This window comes from Heterodontus francisci, chromosome 33 (assembly GCF_036365525.1).
Source record: "Heterodontus francisci isolate sHetFra1 chromosome 33, sHetFra1.hap1, whole genome shotgun sequence".
NCBI classification, from domain to species: domain Eukaryota; kingdom Metazoa; phylum Chordata; class Chondrichthyes; order Heterodontiformes; family Heterodontidae; genus Heterodontus; species Heterodontus francisci.
This window is the reverse complement of record NC_090403.1, coordinates 17,610,127-17,626,496: the sequence shown is the minus strand read 5'-3', so window position 1 is coordinate 17,626,496 and position 16,370 is coordinate 17,610,127. Positions and strand designations below refer to the sequence as shown.

Here is a 16,370-nt window from a genome sequence, read left to right as displayed (position 1 = left end):
ACTGCCCTGCCCTGTACTCCTGCCAAATCGATAATTGGGGCCCTATTTACATCTTAGAAGAACGATTTCCAAATCAGAAGGAGCTGGTAGCCTGAAACAGGCGGGCAGTTTGGACACCTGGCAGTAGGCCCCTTTCAAAATGGCGCTGGCTGTATCATTTGTTTCAATGGGATGGCAAAGCTCCTGACCCCATTCTGAGGTCATTCCCACCTCATTTTGACCAGGTGAAGAAAGTGAGAATCAAGCCCAGTGAGGGATAAAGAAAAGTAAACAGTGAAATGAAATGAAGACTCACTGCTGGTCACTCTGTGCAAGTCCAGTCACATTACTGATGGGCCTCACTACCACACGCCCAGGCACACTCAAGAAAAGACTCTGTACTCACCCATATTGCCCCATTTGTCCCGGGAGAGCAGTCACTGACACAACAATAGCACCAACCAGGTACACTACAGCAAGCATGAGGATAGTCCTGTAATTCAAGATTGAGAAGACAAGGGTTGGATTTGCTGTCACACAATTAACTCACTTACAGGGTCTGGGGCTCGCCCAGCAATACTGAAATGGCCAGTGCTCCATTTATCCCATCCAGAAACAGATGGCTCTGTGATATAAATAGAATCATAGACTCTTACAGCACAGAAGGAGACCATTGGGCCCATGCTGTCTGTGCCAGCTCTTTGGTAGACCTATCCAGTTAGTCCTACACCCGCTGCTCTTTCCCAATGGCCCTGACAATCTTTCTTTTTCAACTACATATCTAATATACATCAGCGTAAATAATTCTCTTATTCACCGCCCTTGATTTTTTAGCCAATTATCTCAAATCTGTATCCTTTGGTTACCAACCTCCCTACCAGCACAAATAGTTTTTCCTTATTAACTCTATCAAAATCTTCATAATTTTGAACATCCCTATTGAATATCCCCTCTTAACCTTCTCTTAGGAGAATAATCCCAGTTTCTCTAAAATAGTCCCAATATCTCAAGTCTTTCCTCAAAACTATAGTATCCCACACCCGGTATTAACTCGGTAAATCTATGCTGGATGGTCTCTATGGCTTTAAAGCCTTCTCTCCATAAAGGGGCACCCAAAACAACACACAAGTATCAGCTTTGAGGAGGTTGTACATAGTTCCAGTGGCAGAGGCTCCAGGTTGTAAGATGGCTTTGTGCCCTGGGTGATCTATATCTTACCTCTGTAACCCCTAATACCCTTGTCTAAAAAAAATCTATCAATTTCAGTTTGAAATTTACATTTAACTCCCAGTTTTTTTTATCGAACAGGATCATAGGAAGCTTAGGGCACAGAATGAGGCCATTTGGCCCATCGTATCTGTGTCAGCCAAAAAACAATCCACCCAGTCTAATGCCACCTTCCAGCACTTGGTCTGTAGCCCTGCAGATTACAGCGCTTGAGTTGCATATCCAGATTCCTTTTGAATGAGTTGAGGGTTTCTGCCGCAACTACCCTTTCAGGCAGTGAGTTCCAGATCCCCACCACCCTCTGGGTGAAAAACTTTTTCCTCATCTCCCCTCTAATCTTTCTACCAATCACTTTAAATTTATGCCCCCTAGTCACTGACCTCTCTGCAAAGGTAAACAGGCCCTTCTCCACTCTCTCCGTGCCCCTCAAAATTTTGTACATTTCAATCAGATCTCTCCTCAGCCTTCTCTGTTCAAAGGAGAACAACCGCAGCATATAAAATCTTTCTTCATAGCTGCATTTTCCAGTCCTGGCAATATCCTCGTAAATCACCTTTGAACCCTCTCTCGTGCAATTACATCCTTTCTGTAATGAGGTGACCAGAACTGCACACAGTACTCAAGTTGTGGCCTAACCGATGAGTTATATAGTTACAGCATAACCTCCCTGCTCTTTTATTCTATACCTCGGCTAATAAAAGAAAGGATTCCATATGCCGTCTTAACCACCTTATCGACCTGTCCTGCTACCTACAGGGATCTGTGGGCATTTACTCCAAGGTCCCTCACTTCCTCTACACCTCTCAGTATTCTCCTATTAATCAAGTATTCCTTTGCCTTGTTTGAATTACCCAAATGCATCACCTCACACTTCTCTGGGTTGAATTCCATTTGTCACTTTTCTGCCCATCTGACCAGACAATCAATAATTTCCTGCAGCCTACAGCTATCCTCTTCGCTACCTAGCACACAGCCAATCTTTGTGTCATCTGCAAACTTCTTGATCATGCCCCCTACATTTACATCCAAATCGTTAATATATACCACAAAAAGCAGGGGACCCAGTAGTGAGCCCTGCGGAACGCCACTGGGAACAGACCTCCAGTCGCAAAAACGTCTGTCAACAATTACCCTTTGTTTCCTGCCACTGACACCTTACTGCATTTCCCTGAATCCCATGGGATTTCATTTTTTTATCCAGTCTGCCATGTGGGACCTTGTCAAAAGTCTTGCTAAAATCCAAGTAGACCACATCAACTGCACTACCCTCATCTATCTTCCTTGTTACTTCATCAAAAATTCCGATCAAGTTGGCCAGACAAGATCTTCCCTTAACAAATCCATGCTGACTGTCCTTGATTAACCTGTGCCTTTCTAAGTGACAGTATATCCTGTCTCTCAGAATTGATTCCAATAATTTGCCCACGACTGAGGTGAGACTGACTGGCCTGTAATTATTCAGTCTAGCCCTCATTCCCTTTTTAAACAGAAGTACAATGTTAGCAGTCCTCCAATCCTCCAGCACCACACCTGCACCCAGTGAGGACTGGAAAATGATGGGTCAGACATTCCGCTATTTCCTCTCTTGCTTATTTTAACAGTCTGGGGTACATTTCATCTGGCCCTGGTGATTTATCAACTTTCAAGGATGCTAATCCCATTAATACTTCCTCTCTCCCTATGTTTATCACATCCAATACCTCACACGCTTCCTCCTTAACTACAATATCTGCATTATCTCCCTCTTTTGTGAAGACAGATGCGAAGTATTCATTAAGAACCATACCAACATCTTCCGCCCCTACATATAGGTTACCTTTTTGGTCTTCTATGAGCCCTACTCTTTCCTTAGTCATCTCCTTGCTCTTAATGCATTGATAAAACATCTTTGGGTTCACCTTGATTTTGCTTGCCAATATTCCCATGAATCCCCCCTTTGAATGGCTCTCACTGCTTTGACACTGATTTACCTTCAAGTAGCTGTTTCCAGTCTACCTCCACTAAATCACTCCTCAGTTTAGTAAAATTGGCCTTTCCCCAACTGAGAACTCTAACTCCTGTTCTATCCTTGTTTTTTTTCCATAATTATATTAAAACTGATTGAATTATGATTACTACCACCAAAAGGCTCTCCCACTGCCACTCCTTCCACCTGCCCATCTTTTTGGGGGAGAGAGTTCCAGATTTCCACTGCCCTTTGTGTGAAGAAGTTCTTCCTGACATCAACACAGAATGGCCCTGCTTTAATTTTAAGGTAATATCCTTTGTTTTGATGTCCTCCCACCATAGGAAATAGTTTCTCTCGATCTACCCTATCAACTCCTTTAATCATCTTCAAAACCTCAATTAGACCATCCTCAATCTTCTATAAGAGACAATCTTCTATAAGAGGGGCGGCGCAGTGGTTAGCACCGCAGCCTCACAGCTCCAGCGACCCGGGTTCAATTCTGGGTACTGCCTGTGTGGAGTTTGCAAGTTCTCCCTGTGTCTGCGTGGGTTTCCTCCGGGTGCTCCGGTTTCCTCCCACATGCCAAAGACTTGCAGGTTGATAGGTTAATTGGCCATTATAAATTGCCCCTAGTATCGGAAGGTGGTAGGGAAATATAGGGACAGGTGGGGATATGGGATTAGTGTACGATTAGTATAAATGGGTGGTTGATGGTCGGCACAGACTCGGTGGGCCGAAGGGCCTGTTTCAGTGCTGTATCTCTAAACTAAACTAAACAGTGAAAGAACATCCAACCAGTCTTAGTTCTAGACAGGAAGTTGTTCAGTTCATTGTTAAGCATTGGTTGGTTCATACCTGTATCGCCCGAGGCAGAAGTCCGAGAGAAAGGCTCCCAGGATGGTGAAGGATGTGCTAAGGAAGATGAAGACATGAAAGAGGGATGTGGCCTTGCTCTCAGTGAGCAGGAGTACCTTAGTGAAATACAACACGAGGATAGCTGGAACAAAACATAGAAGTGGCAATGATGATTCATGGATACTGAATACCGACCTGTCTGAACAAAATTGTCTTGGACAAATCAACTAAGTGTGAGTGCCTTGTGGTACTTAACCATTACTCTTCAGCTGTGGCTCAGTTGGCAGCACTCTTATCTCAAGGCAGAAGATTGTAGGTTTAATACCCACTCCAGAAACCTAAACATGACATATTCAATGAATGACCTTCTCAACCTGAAATATTCAGTAAATAATGTTTTGACCCCAGAGTACAGTAAATGATCTTCTTACCCCAGAATATTCAATAAATAACACTCTGATTGCAGGATATTCAATAAATGACCTTGTGATCTCACGATAGTCAACCACTGGCTCTTGGACCCAAGGGCATTAAAGTAATGAAACCCTGACTCAATTAAATTCAATGAATGACCTTCGGATCCCATGATTTTTCTTCGATTCATTCAAGGGTTGTGAGCATTGCTGGTATGGCCAGCACTTGTTGCCATTCCTAATTGCCCTTGACCCACTGCAGTCCATGTGGTGTAGGTACACCCACAGTGCTGTTAGGGAGAGAGTTCCAGCAGGTTGACCCAGCAACTGTGAAGGATATAGGATGGTCAGGATGGTGTGTGACTTGAAGAGGCACTTACAGTTGGTGGTGTTCCCTTGAGAGGGTTACCCTTGTTCTTCTAGGTGTTAAAGGCCATGTATTTGGAAGGTGCTGTCGAACAAGCATTGGTGAGTTGCTGCAGTGCTTCTTGTAGATGGTACACGCTACTGCTACTGTGTCGGTGGTGGAGGGAGCAAATGTTTAAGGTGTGGAAGGGGTGCAGATCAAGCGCGCAGCTTTGTCCTCTATGGTGTCGAGTGTCTTGAATGTTGTTGGAGCTGCACTTATCCAGGCAAGTGGAGTGTATTCCATCACAATCCTGACTTGTGCCTTGTAGATGGTGGACAGGCTTTGGGGAGTCAGGAGGTGAGTTACTTACCATAGACTTTGCAGCCTCTGACCTGTTCTTGTAGCCATAGTATTTATATGATTGGTCCAGTTAAATTTCTGCTCAATGATAACACCGAGGGTGTTGATGGTGGGGGATTCAGTGATGGTAATGCCATTGAACATCAAGGGAGGGATGTTTAGGTTCTCACTGGTTGGAGATGGCCTTTGCCTGACACTTGCATGGCATGAATGTTACTTGCCACTTATCAGCCCAAGCCTGTTTGTTGCTTAGATCTTCATAGAAATCATAGAAAATTTATGACACAGAAGGAGATCATGTGGCCCATCATATCCACTCCAGTTGACAAAGGGATATCCAGCCTAATCCCACCTTCCTGCACGAGGTCCGTAGACCTGCAAGTCACGTCTCTTCAAGTAGACACCAAATACATTTTAAATGTAGTGCGAGTTTCTGCCTTTACCACCCTTTACCACTCTTTCAGGCAGTGAGTTCCAGGGCCCTATCACACTTGAGGGTGAAAACATTTTTCCTCATCTCCCCTCTAATCCTTCTACCAATTACTTTGAATCTACGCCCCCTGGTTTTGAGCCCTCTGCGAGGGTAAATAGGTCATTCCTATTCACTCTATCTAGGCTGCTCATAATTTATATACTGCAAATAATTCACCTCTCAGCCTCCTCTGTTCCAAGAAAAACAACCCCAGCCTATCCATCTTTCCTCATAGCAAACATTTTCCAGTCCTGGCAACATCCTCGTAAATCTCCTCTGCACCCTCTCTAGTGCAATCACATCTTCCCTGAAATGTGGTGGCAAGAACTGTACACAATATTCTGTTCTAACTAGTGCAGATTACAGTTCTAGTATAACCTCCCTGTTCCTATATTTTATGCCTCGGCTAATAAAGGAAAGCATGCCATATTCCTTCTTAACCACCTTATCGACCTGTCCTGCTACCTTTTAAGGATCTGTGGAAATACACTCCAAGGTCCCTCTGTTCCTCCATACTACTCAGCATCTTTCTGTTTATTGTGTATTCCCTTGCCTTGTTGCACCTCCCAATTGCAAGAACACCCTCAACAATTGCCCTTTGTTTCCTACCATTAAGCCACTTTTGGATCCAATTTGCCACTCTCTCTTGGATCCCATGGGTTTTTACTTTTTTGACCAGACTGCCATGTGGGACTTTGTCAAAAGCCTTGCTAAAATCCAGGTAGACCACATCCACTGCACTGCCCTCATCAATCCTATCTGTCACCTCCTCAAAAAATTCAGTCAAGTCAGTCAGATATGACCTTCCCTTAACAAACCCATGGCGATTTTCCTTCATTAATCTATGCCTTTCTAAATGAAGGTTTATGCTGTCCCTCAGAAGTGATTCCAATAATTTGCCCACAACCAAAGTTAAGCTATTTGACCTATAATTACTCTGATTATCTCTTCCTCCCTTTTTAAACGACGGTACAATGTTGGCAGTCCTCCAACCCTCTGGCACCACTCCTGTAATAGGGAGGATTTAAATATGATCAGAGCCTCCGCAATTTCCTCCCTTGCTTCCTTAAACAATCTGGAATATATTTCATCCGGGCCTAGTGATTTATCTACTTTCAAAGATGTCAAACTCTTTAATACTTCCTCTCTTACAATGTTTATCCCATCCAATATTTCACACTCTTCCTCCTTAACTATGATGTCATCATCAGCCCCCTCTCTTTGTGAAGACAGATGCAAAGTATTCATTGAGAACCTTACCCACATCCTCCATCTCCACACATAGGTTACCTTTTTGGACCCTAATAGGCCCTACTCTTTCCTTAGTTATCCTCTTGCTCTTTATGTACCTGTAAAACATCTTTGGATTTTCCTTGTTTTTATTTGCCAGTACTTTTCCATGCCCTCTCTTTGCTTTCCTAATTTTCCTTTTAATTTCACCCCTACACTTTATATACTCTTCTCGGCTTTCTGTGTATTAAGCTCTCGGTGTCTAACATAAGCTTCCCCTTTTTGCCTTATCTTACCCTCTATGCACCTTGTTATCCAGGGAGCTCTAGATTTAGCTGTCCCACCCTTTTTCTTTGTGGGAACATGTTTATCCTGAACACCTTGAATTTCCTTCTTGAATGCCTCCCATTGCTCGGACATCAGTTTACTTTCAAGTAGCTGTTTCCAGTCTACTTTCGTTAAATTGGTATTCCCACAATTTAGAACCTTTATTCCTATGTTATCTTTCTCCTTTTTCACAACTATGTTAAGTCTAACTGAATTATGATCAGTACCACAAAAGTGCTCGTACTGATGCTCCTTCTACCTGCCCAGCTTCATTTCCTAAAACTAAATCCAGAATTGTCCCTCCCCCCCCACCCGCCCTCTTATTGGGCTTGCCACAAACTGCCTAAAAAAGTTCTCCTGAATGCATTTTATGAATTCTGTGCTCTCTGTACCTTTACACTGACTGTATCCCAGTTCATATTAGGGTAATTGAGATCCCCGCTATTACTGCGTTATTGTTTTTGCATTTGTCAGAAATTTGCCTACACATTTGCTGCATGCGGACACAGACTGCTTCAGTATCTGAGGAGTTGAAAATGGTACTAAACACTGCAATCATCTGGGAACATCCCCAGCTGACCTTATGATGGAGGGAAGATCATTGATGAAGCAGCTCAAGATGGTTGGGTCGAGGACACTGCCCTGAGGAACTCCTGCAGTAATGTCCTGGGATTGAGATGATTAGCCTCTAATAACTTCCAATATCTTCCTTTGTGCTAGGTATGACTCCAAACAGTGGACAGTTTCACTACTGAATCCCACTGACTACAAATTTACTAGGACTCCTTGATGCCATATTCAGTCAATTGCTGCCTCGATGTCAAGTGCAGTCACTTTTACCTCACCTCTGGAATTCAGCTCTTTTGTCCATGTTTGGACCAAGGCTGCAATGAGGTCTGGAGGTGAGTGGCCCTGACTTAACCCAAACTGAACATCAATGAGCAGGTTGTTGCTGAGTAAGTGCCATTGGATAGCACTTTCGACAACACCTTCCATCACTTTGCTGATGATTGAGAGTAAACTGATGGGATGGTAATTGGCTGGGTTGGATTTGTCCTGCTTTTTGTGAATCGGACATACCTGAGCAATTTTCCCTACTGTTGAGTAGATGTCAATGTTGTAGTTGTACTGGAACAGCTTGGTGGGGGTGCAGCTAGTTCTGGAGCACAAGTCTTTAGCATGACAGCCAGAATGTTGTCAGGACCCATAGCCTTTGCTGTATCTAGTGCCTTTAGCTGTTTCTTGATATCACATGGAGTGAAGCGAATTGGCTGAAGACAGGCATCTGTGATGCTGGGACCTCAGGAGGAGGCCAAGATGGATCATACACTCTGCACTTCTGGCTAAGATGGTTGTAAATGCTTCAGCCTTGTCTTTTGCACTGACACGCAGGGCTCCACCATCAATGAGGATGGGGATGTTTGTAGAGCCTCCTTCCCTCATTAGTTGCTTAATTGTCCACCACTATTCATGACCGGATGTGGCAGGACTGCAGAGCTTTGATCTGATCCATTGGTTGTGGAATCACTCAGCTCTGTCTATAACATGCTGCTTCTGCTGTTTAGCGTGCATGTAGTCCTATGCTGTAGCTTCACCAGGTTAGCTCCTCATTTTAAGATATGCCTGGTGCTGCTCCTAGCATGCTCTCCTACACTCTGGATTGAACCAGGGTTGGTCCCCTGGCTTAATGGTAATTGTAGAGTGTGGAATATGCCAGGTCATGAGGTTACAGATTGTTGTTGAATACAATTCTGCTGCTGATGTCTCACAGCGCCTCATGGATGCCCAGTTTTACTAGATCTATTGTGAGTCAATCCCATTTAGCAGGGTGGTAGTGCCACACGACAGGATAGAGGGTGTTATCAGTGTAGACAGACTTTGGCTGCACAAGGACTGCGCAGTGGTCACTCTGACCAATACTGACATGGACAGATGCATCTGAGACTGCTAGATTGGTGAGGATAAGGTCAAGTAGGTTTTTCCCTCTTATTAGTTCTCTCACCACCTGCCGCAGGTCCAATCTGGCAGCTATGTCCTTCAGGTCTCAGCCAGCTCAGTCAGTAATGGTGCTACCGAGCCTCTCTTGGTGATGGATATTGTAGTCCCCCATCCAGAGTACATTCTGTGCCCTTGCAACCCTCAGTGCTTCTTCCAAGTGGTGTTCAACATGGAGGAGTTCTGATTCATCAGCTGACGGAGGGCAGTAGATGGTAATCAGCTGGAGGTTTCTTTGTCCATATTTGACCTGATGCATTGAGACCTCATGGTGTCCAAAGATAAGAGGACTCCCAGGGTCTCTCCCTCCTGACTGTATACCACTGTGCCCCCACCTCTGGTGAGTCTGTCCAGCCAGTGGGACAGGGCATGTCCAGGGATGGCGGTGGAGGAGTCTGGGACATTGGCTATAAGATATGATATTTAAGGAATGACCCATCAAGTTCTGGATATTTATTCAAAAGCCTTTCTTCCCCTGGATAGTGAAACCCTCTTACCCTGGGATATTTAAGGAACGAGCCTTTGACTCCATGCTATTTAAAGAAGACCCCAGGACACTTCGGGAACAATCTATGACCCCAGCATATGTAGGGAATGACCCTTAACCCCAGGATATTTATGAAAATGTTCCTTTACCTCGTACCCCATAGTAAGCAAGCTTTTCAAAGAACTCAGTGATTACAATAAAGACAGCAGCATTAGACAAGTCGAAGAGTTTCTGAAAAAAAAAATTCAACAATTAAATCAGAGTTTGGAGCCAACACTCAGAAAAGTTTGGATGAAGACCATCCCTAAACCGGAACCTTAATCTTTCACTTTCCTTTCCCAATTTTCTCCTTTACTATCCTGAAGACTGACTGCAGTGGAGATTGGTTGTTAGCAGGTGACCTCTGGTACCACACTAGATTCATCCCATGTCAGCCTAGACAATGAGTGTTGAATTGTGCTAGGATATCATAGCCCAAGTTGATCTCAGCCTCACTCAAATCCAAGACTGAGTGTCAGTTGTGACTCCAGTAGAGGTGTCACATATAGCCTCACTATCCTCTGCACTCTGGTGGGGAACATTACCCAGTGTCCCTGCTCCTGATCAGCATCCAGTGTATGAATGTTGCATGAAGGCAGGATTGGGTTCAGCTGTGAGGGTTTCCATGGTCAAATCATCTGTTAACGCTCACTGGCTGGACTCACACATGAAGAAGAATGGCCATGTGTTTGGAAGTGTCCCCTGAGCATGGTATTGGACTGTAATAACAGTAAGGTCCTTCAGGAGGGGTAGCTTGGAAAAGTAAACAATTACAGATTGTTAAAGTGAAGTCTCCCTCTTATAGTGAAGCCCTGTTTACAATGAAATCTCCCGGTTACAGTAAATCATCCATTAAGGTGAATATCAAATTTACAACAATCCCATTTACATTACTACATTCAACCTCATCTACAGAGTCTAGTTATACAAGACAGTAAGGGCAGCAAGAAACCCAGCTCACCAGCAGCTCACCCCACTTACAGCAGGAAACCCAGCTCACCAGCTGCCCACCCCACCCACAGCAAGAAACCCAGCTCACCAGCAGCTCACCAGCAGCCCACTCTCATCCATAGCAAGAAACCCAGCTTATCAGCAGCTCACTAGCAGCCCACTCTCATCAATAGCAAGAAACCCAGTTCACCAGCAGTTCACCAGCAGCCCACTCTCACCCACAGCAAAAAACCCAGCTCACCAGCAGACCACTCTCAACCACAGCAAGAAATCCAGACTTACCAGCAGTCTGCCCCAGGCTCGTCCACTCACTTTGGGCGATTCCAGCTTTGAAGCTGAAACAAGAGACACAAAGTCACTGAAGGGTTTTAGGGCAGCGAGATATTACAGTGTGTAGAGTCCTGTTAGTGAGTGAGTCAATGATATCACGAGACAATATTATCAGCATTTAGAATATATTGCTAAGAATGATCAGGATGATCCCAGACTTGGAAATCTAAGGGGAGTATTTTCATCCTAGCACTCCCAAAATTATAAGGGAATGTTAGGAATTTTTCACTCACGACAACCAAACTGAAACTCAAATTGTCTGGATTATGAAAGGAATTGATCAAATTGATTCAAATAATTGTCCCCTGTGGTGACAGGATGAAATCCAAAGGGAAGAAATTAGGAGTAAGATGTCTTTTACCCAAAGGCTAATCGAGTTGTGGAACAGAGGAACATAGGAACAGGGATAGGCCATTTAGCCCCTCGAGCCTGTTCCACCATTCCATGAGATCATGGCTGACTTTCAACTTAACTCCGTATAGCCACCATTTCCCCGTATCCCTTAATACCTTTGTTTATCAAAAATATATCAGTTTCAGTTTTAAAATTAATAATTGATCTAGTATCACTTTTTTTTATTGGTTCTTATTTGAGGGCATTGGAGAGAGTACAGAAAAGATTTATGAGAATGGTTCCAGGGATGAGGAATTTCAATTATGAAGATAGATTAGAGAAATTAGGACTGTTTTCCTTGGAGAAGAGAAGGCTGAGAGGTGATTTGATAGAGGTGTTCAAAATCATGGACAGAGTAGATAAAGAGAAACTGTTCCCATTCGTGAAAGGATCGAGAACGAGAGGGCACAGATTTAAAGTATGTTGCAAGAGAAGCAAAAGTGACATGAGGAAAAACTTTTTCACGCAGCGAGTGGTTAAGGTCTGGAATGTGCTGCCAAAGAACGTGCTGCAGGCAAGTTCAATTGAAGCATTCAAAAGGGAATTAGACAGTTATATGAAAAGGAAGAATGTGCAGGGTTACGGGGAGAAGGCAGGGGAATGGAACTGAGGGAATTGCTCTTTTAGAGAGCCAGTGCGGACACGATGGGCCAAATGGCCTCCTTCTGCACTGTAACAATTCTGTGATTCTGTGAATGTGAGCATTGCTGGCAAGGCCAGCATTTGTTGCCCATCCCTAATTGCCCTTGAGAAGGTGGTGGTGAGCCGTCTTCTTGAACCCCTAGAGGCCGTATGGTGTAGGCACACCGGCAGTACTGTGAAGAAGGGAGTTCCAGATTTTTGAGCCATTTGAGGTAGAGAGTTCCAAACATCTACAATACTTTATGTATAGAGTGTTTCCTAATTGCACTCCTGAAGCTTCTGCCCCTAAATTTCTGTCCCTCCTCATAATTGAACACTTGGATTTCAGGTAGCAATGTGGTAAATCTACACTGCACTCCCTCCAAATCCAATATATCCTTCCTAAGGTGTGGTGCCCAGAACTGCTCACAGTTCTCCAGACGTGGTCTAACCAGGGCTTTGTATAGCTGAAGCATGACTTCTACCCCCTTGCAATCCAGTCCTCTGGATATAAAGGCCAGCATTCCAATAGCTTTTTTGATTATGTTCTGTACCTGGACCCCCAAGTCTCTTCGGACCTCCACTGCTTCTAGCTTTTCATCATTTAGAAAGTATCCTGTTCCATTCTTTTTAGCTCCAAGTGATGATCTCACATTTGTCTTCACTGAAATCCATTGACCACAATTTTTCCCATTCACTTAATCTATCAATATCTCTTTGTAATTTTATGGGGAGGTGGTGGCGTAGTGGTAATGTCACTGGACTAGTAATTCACAGGCCCAGGGTAATGATCAGGGGACAGGGGTTCAAATTCCACCACAGCAGAATTCAATTAGGGGAGTTGGTGGCATACTGGTATTGTCACTGGACTAGTAACCCAGAGACCCAGGTATTGCTCTGGGGACATGGGTTCGAATCCCACCACAGCAGAAAGTGGAATTTGAATTCAATTAATAAATCTTGAATTTAAAGCTAGTCTAATGATGGCCATGAAACCATTGTCGATTGTTGTAAAAACCCATCTGGTTCACTAATGTCCTTTAGGGACATTCCTTCCTTCAGGGAAGGAAATCTGCTGTCCTTACCTGGTCTGGCCTACATGTGATTCCAGACCCACAGCAATGTGGTTGACTCTTATGTACCCTCCAAATGGCCTAGCAAGCCATTCAGTTCAAGGGCAATTAGGGATGGGCAATAAATGCTGGCCTGGCCTGCGACGCCCACATCCCATGAAAGAATATTTTTTTAAATTAATAAATCTTGATTTAAAAGCTAGTCTGATGGTGACCATGAAACCATTGTCAATTGTTGTAAAAATCTGGTTCACAAGTGTCCTTTAGAGTAGGAGATCTGCTGTCCTTACCTGGTCTGGTGACTCCAGACCCACAGCAATGTGGCTGACTCTTAAATGGCCTAGGAAATCACTCGGTTGTATCAAACTGCTACAAATCAAAAGGGAATGAAATCAGATGGACCACTCTAACATTACCATCAAGCCAGGGGACCAAATCTGGTTCACTGAAGAGTGCAGGAGGGCATAGCAGGAGCAGCACCAGGCATACCTAAAAATGAGCTGTCAGTCTGGTGAAGCTACAACACAGGAATACTTGCATGTCAAACAGAAGAATAAGATGCAATAGACAGAGCTAAGCGATCCCACAACTAATGGATCAGATCTAAGCTCTGCATTCCTGCCACATCCAGTTTTGAATGGTGGTGGACAATTAAACAACTAACAGGAGGAGAAGGCTCCACCTTCCTCAAATATCACCATCCTCAACTATGTGGGAGCCCAGCACATGTGTGCAAAAGACAAGGCTGAAGCATTTGTATCCATCTTCAACCAAAAGTGCCGAATAGATGATGAACCTCAGCCTCCCCCTGAGGTCCCGAGCATCACAGATGCCTATCTTCAGCCAATCCAATTCACCCTACGTGATATCAAGAAACAGCTGAAAGCACTGGATACTGCAAAGGCTATGGGCCCTGACAACATTCCAGCAATAGTACTGAAGACTTATGGCCCAGGACTTACCATGCCCGTAGCCAAGCTGTTCCAGTACAGCAAAAAGCAGGCAAATCCAACCTGGCCAATTACTGCCCATCAGTCTATACTCGATCATCAGCAAAGTGATGGAAGGGGTCATTGACAGTGCTATCAAGCAGTACTTGCTCAGCAATAACCTGCTCAGTTTGGGTTCCACCAAGCCAACTCAGCTCCTGACCTCATTACAGCCTTGCTCCAAACATGGACAAAAGAACTGAACTCAATAATACGTATACTGTTTTGGAAACGGTTGGGCGGGACGACCTACCAGAGGAACGCCACAGTGGCCAGGTCTCTGGCACTGAGCCTGGCTCAGTGGCTCAGAAGGGAAGGGGGGAGAATAGAAGAGCGATAGTGATAGGAGATTCAATGGTTAGAGGAACAAACAGGAGATTCTGTGGTCGCGAATGAGACTCCCAGATGGTATGTTGCCTCCCGGGTGCCAGGGTCAGGGATGTCTCGGATCGAGTCCACAGGATTCTTAAGGGGGAGGGGGAGCAGCCAGAGGTCGTGGTACATATCGGTACCAATGACATAGCTAGGAAAAGGGATGAGGACCTGAAAAGCGAATATAGGGAGTTAGGTTGGAAGCTGAAAGGCAGGACGAGCAGAGTAGTAATCCCAGGATTGTTACCAGTGCCACGTGCTAGTGAGGCTAGAAACAGGGAGCGAGTGCAGCTGAACACGTGGCTACAGAACTGGTGTAGGAGGGAGGGATTCAGATATGTGGATCATTGGGATACCTTCTGGGGAAGGTGGGACCTGTACAAGAAGGACGGGTTGCATCTGAACTGGAGGGGCACCAATATCCTGGGCGGGAGGTTTGCTAGAGCTCTTCGGGAGGGTTTAAACTAGTTTGGCAGGGGGATGGGAACCTGAGCTACGGATCAGTGGATAGGGTAGCTGTTGAACAGGCAGATACCGAGTGTAGAGAGTCTGTGAGGAAGGTTAGACAGTTGACAGGGCAAAGTTGCAGCCAGTATGATGGGTTGAAGTGTGTCTATTTTAACACAAGAAGTGTCAGGAATAAGGGTGATGAACTTAGAGCATGGATCAGTACTTGGAGCTACGATGTTGTGGCCATTACGGAGACGTGGATATCTCAGGGGCAGGAATGGATGTTAGATGTTCCGGGGTTTAGATGTTTCAAAAGGAATAGGGAGGGAGGTAAAAGAGGTAGGGGAGTGGCATTGTTAATCAGGGATAGTATCACAGCTGCAGAAAGGGAGGTCGTCGAGGAGGGTTTGTCGACTGAGTCATTATGGGTGGAAGTCAGAAACAGGAAAGGAGCAGTCACTTTGTTGGGAGTTTTCTATAGACCCCCCAATAGCAACAGAGACATGGAGGAACAGATTGGGAGGCAGATTTTGGAAAGGTGCAGAAGTAACAGGGTTGTTGTCATGGGTGACTTCAACTTCCCTAATATTGATTGGAACCTCCTTAGTGCAAATAGTTTGGATGGAGCAGTTTTTGTCAGGTGTGTCCAAGAAGGTTTCCTGACTCAATATGTAGATAGGCCGACTAGAGGGGAGACTATGTTGGACTTGGTGCTTGGCAACGAACCAGGCCAGGTGGCAGATCTCTCGGTGGGAGAGCATTTCGGTGATAGTGATCACAACTCCCTGACCTTTACTATAGTCATGGAGAGGGACAGGAGCAGACGGGATGGGAAAATATTTAATTGGGGGAGGGGGAATTACAATGCTAATAGGCAGGAACTGGGGAGCATAAATTGGGAACAGATGTTCTCAGGGAAATGCACGACAGAAATGTGGAGGTTGCTTAGGGAGCACTTGCTGCGACTGCTGGATAGGTTTGTCCCGATGAGGCAGGGAAGGGATAGGAGGATGAAGGAACCTTGGATGACAAGTGATGTGGAACAGCTAGTCAAGAGGAAGAAGGAAGCTTACTTAAGGTTGAGGAAGCAAGGATCAGACAGGGCTCTAGAGGGTTACAAGGTAGCCAGGAAGGAACTGAAGAATGGACTTAGGAGAGCTAGAAGGGGACATGAAAAAGTCTTGGCGGGTAGGATTAAGGAAAACCACAAGGCGTTCTACACTTATGTGAGGAACAAGAGGATGGCCAGAGTGAGGGTAGGGCTGATCAGGGATAGTGGCGGGAACATGTGCCTGGAGTCGGAGGAAGTAGGGGAGGTCCTAAATGAATACTTTGCTTCAGTATTCACTAGTGAGAGGGACCTGGTCGTTTGTGAGGACAGCATGGAACAGGCTGATATGCTTGAACAGGTTGAGGTTAAGAGGGAGGATGTGCTGGAAATTTTGAATGATATGAGGACAGATAAGTCCCCGGGGCCAGACGGGATAGACCCAAGGATATTACGGGAAGT

The 16,370-nt window shown here is 44.9% G+C and overlaps 1 protein-coding gene across 1 annotated transcript in view; it reads right to left on the bottom strand.

The window, feature by feature from the left end:
- Positions 1-16,370, bottom strand: part of LOC137348041 (solute carrier family 15 member 1-like) — a 196,168-nt gene that overhangs the window by 111,684 nt on the left and 68,114 nt on the right. The window contains exons 4-7 of the mRNA XM_068013142.1: positions 10,915-10,967; positions 9,792-9,873; positions 4,010-4,151; positions 386-472 (exon numbers count right to left, since the gene is read on the bottom strand). Of these exons, the coding sequence (XP_067869243.1) occupies positions 386-472; positions 4,010-4,151; positions 9,792-9,873; positions 10,915-10,967 (364 nt within the window). The remainder of the gene's footprint in view (positions 1-385; positions 473-4,009; positions 4,152-9,791; positions 9,874-10,914; positions 10,968-16,370) is intronic.